Source organism: Trematomus bernacchii, unplaced genomic scaffold (assembly GCF_902827165.1).
Source record: "Trematomus bernacchii unplaced genomic scaffold, fTreBer1.1, whole genome shotgun sequence".
Lineage (NCBI taxonomy): Eukaryota > Metazoa > Chordata > Actinopteri > Perciformes > Nototheniidae > Trematomus > Trematomus bernacchii.
The window spans coordinates 12,199,524-12,208,367 of NW_022987689.1; the positions used below are offsets into that span (position 1 = coordinate 12,199,524).

Sequence of the window (8,844 nt, forward strand, 5' to 3'; positions counted from 1 at the left end):
TTAAAGCGATCAATTCATATGACAGGAGAAAGGAAATATAGTTTAAACTGCCGTTGCAGGAAAGACGGCCGGCCAAAATCACCGACTGTGTGAGCGTGAAAATTAATAGAATATCCCCTCCCATCTTCAGAGCAATCTGACTATTATAACATTAGCGTTAAGAAAGCTTACTTAAATATCTGCCACAACATAAGTAACCGGATCAAAGTAACATTACGTAGCCTACAGTCCGCGGCACTGTGAGTGCAGACGTCGATGTGTCCCATTATCATTCATATCACATGATATCACATCATAATGTATCATATATTTCCTTATCTGAGTCAGCTTCTTGAGCCGTATCTGGCGTGCAACACTCACAGTGTCACATACTGTATGCAGAAGTATTATTTTAAGCAACACATTAAGTTGACGAAACACTCGAGTCAAATGTAATTAAAGTCAGATCCACTCGTGTCTTAGACGGGGCAGCAGTGATATCATAAACCTGTTGATGTACGCATTCAAACACTTTTTCTTTTACCAGCTGTAGCCTATTCACCTTGCAGGTGCAGCTATGTGGCTTTTATCCTGGATAAAGTGTTTAAGTCATGGATGTTTAAAGTTTAACGTCTTCATATTTGTCTAATATTAGTTGACTTTTCATTCAGGAAATATATGACGCGCTGCGCTGTCAGTACACGGCTTCTCCATGTTTGTGATTGGTCGAATGCTCCAAATACCACCCCTTTTATGTGAACGCTCACCTAACTAGATAGGACACGGCTGGCTTGAGCGATCGAGTTGATAGCCAGCGTCGTAGTATCGTTTAGCGAGAGCGTTTTTTTTTTGGATTTAGTCAACCGGATAACTCAAAACATATCCAGGATATGTTGAACTAGATTCGTAGTATACCCCCCTGTACTACGAAGCCGGATTTTCCTAACCTGGATATGTTTGAGTTAGCCGGTTGGCCCAATCCAAAACATACGCGCTCTCGCTAAACTGTACTACGACGCTGGATATCAAGTGGATCGCTCAAGCCAGCCGTGTCCTATCTAGTTAGGTGCACGTTCACATGAAAGGGGTGGTATTTGGAGCATTCGACCAATCTCAAACATGGACAAGCGTACTGACAGCGCAGCGTCATACTTCCTGAATGAAAAGTGAACTTTAATATTTGTCAAATATGAAGAAGTTAAACTTTAAACATCCATGACTTAAACACTTTATCCAGGATAAAAGCCACATAGCTGCACCTGCAAGGTGAATACAGCTGGTAAAAGAAAAAGCGTTTGAATGCGTACATTAACAGGTTTATGATATCACTAAGACACGATCTGACTTTAATTACATTTGACTCGAGTGTTTCGTCAACTTAATGTGTTGCTTAAAATAATACTTCTGCATACAGTATGTGACACTGTGAGTGTTGCACGGCCAGATACGGCTCAAGAAGCTGACTCAGATAAGGAAATATATGATACATTATGATGTGATATGATATGAATGATAATGGGACACATCGACGTCTGCACTCACAGTGCCGCGGACTGTACTTAATGTTACTCTGATCTGGTTACTTATGTCGTGGCAGATATTTAAGTAAGCTTTCTTAACGCTAATGTTATAATAGTCAGATTGCTCTGAAGATGGGAGGGGATATTCTATTAATTTTCACGTTCACACAGTCAGTTGATTTTTGCCGGCCGTCTTTCCTGCAACGGCAGTTTTTCTGTATTTCCTCTATCCTGTAATATGAATTGATCGCTTTAAACTCCGCACACGGAGCTCTGATTGGTCAGCAGGCGGTGCTTTCACTGAGTTGATCTCTTAGCCTGCAACCTAACCTCCTCCCGAGGAGGTTAGGCGCTCAGCATAAGTTACCATGGAGATCTAGCCCGCTAAAAAGAGAACCAGCGTCGTAGGACCGGAAAGCCCGAGTTTTCCCTGAAGTCAGCCGGCTAAGCGAAAATCCGGCTTCGTAGTACAGGCCTCTGGTTGCTTATTTCTCTCAAATCTGGCAACAGAGTGGGCAGGGCGCAGTGTCTAATAGTAGCAGTAAGCTAACGAGAGGCTACGTTCAGCTGGTGACTCGGGAGTCGGGACAGAGAAAATGTCAGGAGTTTGGAAGTATTATAAAATTGAAAGTGAAGGCAGATGCAATGTTTGCAAGGCGGAGGTTCCGCGTGGTGGAAAGAACAGAGCTACGTTCAACACGACCAATCTAATATGCCACCTGAGAAACAAACAACAACAACAACACAACGAGTACACAGCGGCCACTCAGGTAACGGCACTGAAACAACCAACACTTTCAGAGACTTTTAAAAGGAAAGAGAAACTGCCCCAGAACAGTGAAAAGGCCAAAAAAAAAACAGCCAAGATAGCTGAATTCATCGCGTTGGATGACCAGCCGTTATCTGTGGTGAAGAACGTGGGGTTTAAGGGACAACTTGAATGCTTTTCTCCTTTTTTTTCTCTTAATGCATTGCATAAAGATCGGATCGGGAAAAATCGGTATCGGCAGATTGTCAAAATCAAATGATCGGAATCGGATCGGGAGCAAAAAAAGGTGATCGGGACATCCCTATTTGTTGTACTAATATTTGAGGGTACCACGTGCACATTTCCCAACACATACATTACTGTATCCACTGTTGCTTGAACAAAGAATAACTCACCATTGTCCAGGAGTTTGTCTTTCATAGGTCTTTCCAAGTTCTTTGCCTTCTCGAAGAGGCTCCTACAGGCTGTGCACAAGCCCTGTGAGAGAAGCTGTTTCCTTCGAGATGCATTATGGGGGAGGGAAGGACCAGACACTTTGCTGCTGCTTACAGAGACACAGTCTGCATCTGAATCATCCACTCCTTCATCAGTCACCTCTACAAACCTCTCTTCATCCTCCTCTCCCACACCTTTAGCCTCAAGTGTGCCGTTAATGACGTCAAGGATGTCGCGGCCCCTCCACTCCTCTGCATGGACTCTGCTGTCACTAGTTTCTATTTTCTTCAGCCCATTCCTCTTTGTCCTACCCCTCAGCTTGCGCTGGATAACTTCTTCATCCGGGCTGGGGCTTCTCTGGGCGATCTTCTTGGAGGCCTTCGCTAGACTTGAGGAGCGTCGGGACAACATGGATGTTTTCCACTTCAGACGATACTCAAATGACCTGTGATAAAGAGCCCATGAGCCCAACTTTAGCATTACACTTCTTGGGATTCCATTTAAGCTTCAGAAATCATACAATGTGTGTTGACTTGTGAAGATTAACTTTCTGAGAAAAATGTGCAAGTATCATACATTTGTGTTTTTGACAACGCTTCAATGACTCCAATAAAAAACCCTATTGGCTTTTTGACAAGGAAACTAGTGTGATGCCAACTTCTGTGTTGGCTTTTAGAAAAAAGTTTTCATGTGGTCCTACCAATGATATTCTACTCTTGTGGACAGTGACGACTCCACGCCATCTGCCTCATACTCGCTGTCAGAGGCCGGCCTACAAAGACAACAAAACAATTTAATGACGATGACGATTGGGTAGAAGAATAACAAAGGCACAATGTTAGAAATTAGATCTTGATCCTTCATCTGATGGATCTCAATTGTCAAGTCACTGTTTCATATGATTCAAAATCAAAGATTGGCATAAAGGTTTGTTTTTTAAATCAGAGAACATCCTGACATGTTTGTTATGTAACACACCACCTTCTTGTACATATAGTAGGTGTTGTTTTCACAGCTTATCCCCCACCATACATTGTTGATTTCAACTAAGAACACACACAAACAGCTAATTAAATACAACTATATGTAGTAATATGTGGTCTGAAACTAGGTCTGAACAGGACATCAAGAGCAAGAGCTTGCTTTACGATCACAACTCGAAAATGTCCATGATCCATATTATTAACCCATAAGGACCCACCGTGACACGGGTGTCACATGCACTTTACATGTTCTGGAAAGTTCCTTATACCGCTTTAGCCTTGTTTTTATCTCATGAAGTCCCTAACTGACACACACTGAACAGTCTGGTGGGTCATGGTCCAGGTCAGGTGTACTACCGTAAACAACAACAGAACAACATTAGCACCGGGATCGTCAGCACTGAAACTATGACTCTAAAACTTACTGCTCCTCAGATCGCTCAAAGTCTACGTGATCAAACATGACTTCTTCAACTAAAGGAAGCCAGACGCTTACTTGTAACCACTAGGGCTCGAGTTTTGTTGAGCTCGGACGGTTGTTTGTCTGAAGATGCGCGCGGTGAGCAGAAGAGTAGCGCGGGTTGATTTCTTCTTCTACGGCTGTGTGGACAAAGAGAGAAATGGCGCCACGTAGTGTACATTTTTTGTTAAGACCATGTTTTATGAAGATGTTTAATGCTTGTTTATTACTAAACCATTTTGTTGCATTTTTATTCTTCATTAACTTAAAGGCTAAAATGAAGAAATACATTCAAGTAGGATTCATTGTATTAGACTTGTGGATACAATACAGATTATAACAATAGGCCTACTATTAATTAAAAAGTCATTTTTTGGATTGGATAAAATGAGTGAAAAAGAATGTTCTTTCAAGACAGGTTTGGGAAACCATGAATCTTTTAGAAAAGCAAGTAATGTACATTCGGCCATAAGTCCTCATAAAGCATACAAACAAAGAAAAGGTGATCAGATGTTTCAATATCACCATAAGGAACACAATTATTTGTTTCTATTCCAAAACACTGGATGGATACACAATATAAAAAAATGTTGAATTCATTTATTTTGCTAACTTTGGGAGTTATAGGGAATTACAAATATTTAGTCAGTAACATGTGAATGGTACTTTTTAAACAACACTTTCTCAGGAGAGAGCTCTGATCTACACATACGAATGGTACGTTTTTTTATTCAAGTTAGTAGAGATTGAAAACGATAGTGACAGGCTGTTTCAAATGACCAAAAAGAAATCAAGAAACTAAAAACCCTTTACTAGGGCTAATTAACAATTCTAAGTGCAGACATAATGACTTAATAGAAAGTGAAAGGCACATGCAGATGGTTGCGGACAATAATTCCTTTATTGTAAAACAGTGCAGAGGCTTAAAGTACACAGAAAAAGAGCACATTAAATGTCTTTTCAGGGGGCATTGTTGGAAAAGTAAGGAACTGAAGTCTCGGATGGAGCGTCAATGCAATTTTTGGACTTCAATGAATCGGCTTGTGGAGAAACTGGTGGTGGTTGCACAGATGGGGAGGGACATTTTTTGTTCTGGTGATGAGCAGGAGGGGTGAACATGCAGGACGGGGAGGAGGAGGAAGCATCTCTGGATCTGGAAGTCCAACAAGGCCTGGAGAAAACACAAAGAAAAGGTGCTGCATTAAAATAGCATTCATCACCAAACTTGCATTAAAAAATCCATTACCTAAAATGTCATATTGCTATACTGTACGTACAAGTGGGAGGAAGAAGAGCTCTTTCTGTTTCATGAAGGCATCATCACAATCAGTCAGGTTCATGTTGAGGAGTGTGTGCTCAGTCTTTTACACAACGTATGAAAACACCTGTGAGAAGAAAAAGAAGTGAACAGAATGTAAACACAGAAGCGCAGCTTTAATAACACAGATATATTTTTGCATATTAACTGAAAGACTATATCTGCGTGTGTTTCTCTGGTCCTTGCTGTTCCACTCAGGTCTCCAAATGGCAGTAGGATAGCATCTGTGCAGGTTTCCTTATAGAGGCTATAGGTGGAGGTTTGACCACAGCTTTCTTTGGGGATCTTCAGGGGGAGTGGTCGTCTTCAGGTGGCTGAAGGTGGAGGTTGCAGTGACCTGTCAGAATCTGCAGGTGGAGGCGGCAGCTGCAGGTTGCTGACGGAGGCTGCAGGTGGAGAGTGAGGCAGCAGTTTGTTGGTAAAGCTGCTGGTAGAGGATGGAGGCAGCAGAGTGACAGTGGCTGAAGGTGGAGAGGAGTTTTTGATTTCACAGGCTGCAGCTCAAGGCTGATGTTTTGTCTGGTAGAAGTAACAGGTGGAGGCTGGAGGGTGGAGCAGGTGTTCTGGCAGGTGATAACTGTTGCTGTTGAGGCTGAAGCTGGATTGAGAAGACTGTTAACAGAGGAGCATGAACTGATTCAGAGGAAGACAATTCATCAGTGGTGAGATACATTAAGATCAATGAAAGTAAACTTAACTCAAACTAAACTCTTATTACTAAATACTTATACTTACTACTAAATACTTATACTTACTACTAAATACTTAAACTAAACACTTACTCTTAACACTAAATACTTATACTTACTACTAAATACTTAAACTAACACTTAATACTTGTACTTATTACTAAAAACGTATTCTTATTACTAAAAACTTAAACTTAACACTAAATACTTATGCTTAATACTTAAAACGTAACACTTAACTTAACTTCAATACTTAAAACTACTAAAAATGAAACTTAAAAAAACTAAACTAAACTTAAAGCACAGTGTTATTTAGACATGTCAGCTTATGAGAGTGTGTCTTAGTGCTTTGCCCTTTTTGCTGGTGGATATTCGGGCTCTGGTTCACCAGAAACATCCACGTTGAAGAGCGGAGGCTGGACTCCAGCACCGTAGGACACGTCCACATGGACCAGACCATCTTCATCCACTGTCTCTGTGAACATCGGACGGTCCAGTCGCTCCCACAGCTTCTGCTTGATACGACGACCCAGACCCAAACTATATGGACGCAGGAGACCGTTCGGGAACCTGAGAGGAGAAACACAAAATAAATCTTTATGATGAAGGAAAACAGAGAGATAGATTTCTAAGAGAGTGGAAACTCTGTAAATGAACTGACTCATTTTATTTGTGACACAACGTACCTCAGCATGTTATCCACAACTTCATGGTAGATGAGCTGGTACTCCTCGACTGAGCGGTTGTGGATCCTGATAGGGTTGTCGAGGTGCAGGGGAGCAGTGGAGGTCCGGGGGCTGGGGGCCACATTAGAGACAGGGGGCAGGTCAGCAGGTTTAGGAGGAAGAGCCGCGGAGGTCTGCTTCCTTTTCTGGGGAAGGTCTGCAGAACGGGCAGGGCGCCGGCGCTTTGTATGTGGCACCTGGAGAAGGTCAGAGGATGTCAGACTCTAGCAAACTTCTTACTTAACAAAATACTTTTATAATTAAGGAAACAATACTTCAGCTCTTGAAGATTAAACCGTGTACAATTTCAAGGAACAGAGTTGAGGATCAGATGTCTCACCTGGTCGTCCCTGCAGCAGGGACACTGTCTGCAGACTGCAGGCCTCCTCTGGCGTGCAGAGACTCTCCTTCCTGTCTGGTTCTCCTGCGGGAGGACGGGCACTCGACCCTGCAATAACACACACTCATGTTAGGATGAGGCTTAACAAGTACCTGCAGGATTTACCTTTTTCTAATATTTTGTCATGTCGTAATAGGAAAATCAAATGTGTTATTGCTAGTTTTATGTGCTGCAAGATTACCTGGGCAAAACGTGATGTGGTTGTTAGATAAAAAACATAAATGAAGGAATATGAAACATATAATCAAAGTCTGAACACCTCATCAAGACCGGTGACAAAACAAGACCCACCTTCAGGCCCTCATGTCAGTTAATATTGTGCTTTAGTGACACATATGTGACGTGTCTATATATATTAAGGATATTTCCGTCTAATGGAAAAAATGCTACGTTAAAGTAGGCTACTTCAGAGTTACTTTAATTAGCTACATTCAAAGTCACAATATTAATGTATTTCAGCTTGAAGCTGGGTGATATAGCCTACAAAGTTAATATAAATGATTTGTATTAGATAAATATACAACATTTATGTGTTATTATATTCGTCTTGTTTAGATTAATTAATGTGTATTTTTGGTATTTCGTACTGCATTGATTCATTAATTGAATCGTTTCAGTGGCATAGCCGCGATATCTTAATGTAATATCAACTTTGTGTAATGGTACCTATCATGACAGGAGCCTAAATGATTTGTTAAACATCAGTAAACTATGAGGTTTCTGAAAATGTCGACGGTAAATCACATTGGAAACAACGGGGACATGAACGTAATGAAATCTTACATTTTCCATACTGAAAGTGGGTTTTCTCTGTGTAATAACAACTATCAGGGGTCTGTGACTCTTGTCGGGATGTAAAAATACTTGAGTAGAAGCGATAATTTGGAAGAAACGTCGAGTGAAAGCGGAGAAAATATTTTTTGTGACCGTCTTCAGGTAGTTTTCAGGTTGTTATGGTTTAAATATTGATCCGATATTGACGCTAGTGCTGCGTCAAACCATGGCAACCATGGAATCCTCTACGTTCATTTTGTGCACGCAGTCACGTTTTGCCTCTAATATAAAGTTTATACTATCAGCCTGAGGTAAAATTAATAAAAATGAATCTGTATAACTGGTATTGAACTGGAGTATTACACGCAGTTTTCAGTTTGCTAGCTTAGAGATAACTCCAAATATGTGCATGCAGTGCAGCAGAGACCATATTTAGTGATATCAGTCAATGGTTTATCTTTATCTTTACCCCGAAAACAAAACGCTATGGAAATATAAATTACGACAGCACTTGTTATTGAACTATTAGTGGTAGGACTACATAGCCTACCTGTTGTTGTGGTCGTTCCCTCGTTAATTACTCACACAGCAATTGTGCAGCTTGTTGAAAAATATTTAACTTCCAACTTTCCTTATAGCTACTTTTGTAAAATATAATCTAGATCTTTCTTTTATTTGAATGTCCCTCTGAATGAACCATATCGTGGTGACTGACCATAACATGGATTTTTTTGATTGTTTTAATGACAAAGGTGTTATGAGAAGATTTACACCACTCTCATATATTCACAG

General features: G+C 40.9%; 1 protein-coding gene across 1 annotated transcript; it reads right to left on the minus strand.

Moving 5' to 3' along the window:
• Positions 1 to 6,434: 6,434 nt before the first annotated feature.
• On the minus strand, positions 6,435 to 8,070 carry LOC117488616 (uncharacterized protein C22orf31-like). Its single transcript, XM_034137624.1, has 4 exons — positions 8,062 to 8,070; positions 7,219 to 7,326; positions 6,840 to 7,075; positions 6,435 to 6,723 (listed from the first exon to the last, which is right to left on the minus strand). The coding sequence occupies exons 1-4, from the start codon at positions 8,068 to 8,070 to the stop codon at positions 6,495 to 6,497; spliced, it is 582 nt and encodes a 193-aa protein (XP_033993515.1). The 3' UTR covers positions 6,435 to 6,494.
• Positions 8,071 to 8,844: the final 774 nt, after the last annotated feature.

What these genes read in the sequence shown, in the direction of transcription:
- LOC117488616 (XM_034137624.1), bottom strand. An exon ending in CCTGCTGCAGGGACGACCAG is followed by an intron (nt 7,076 to 7,218) that starts GTGAGACATCTG and finishes GACCTTCTCCAG; the next exon opens with GTGCCACATACAAAGCGCCG. An exon ending in GTTGTGGATAACATGCTGAG is followed by an intron (nt 6,724 to 6,839) that starts GTACGTTGTGTC and finishes TTCTCCTCTCAG; the next exon opens with GTTCCCGAACGGTCTCCTGC.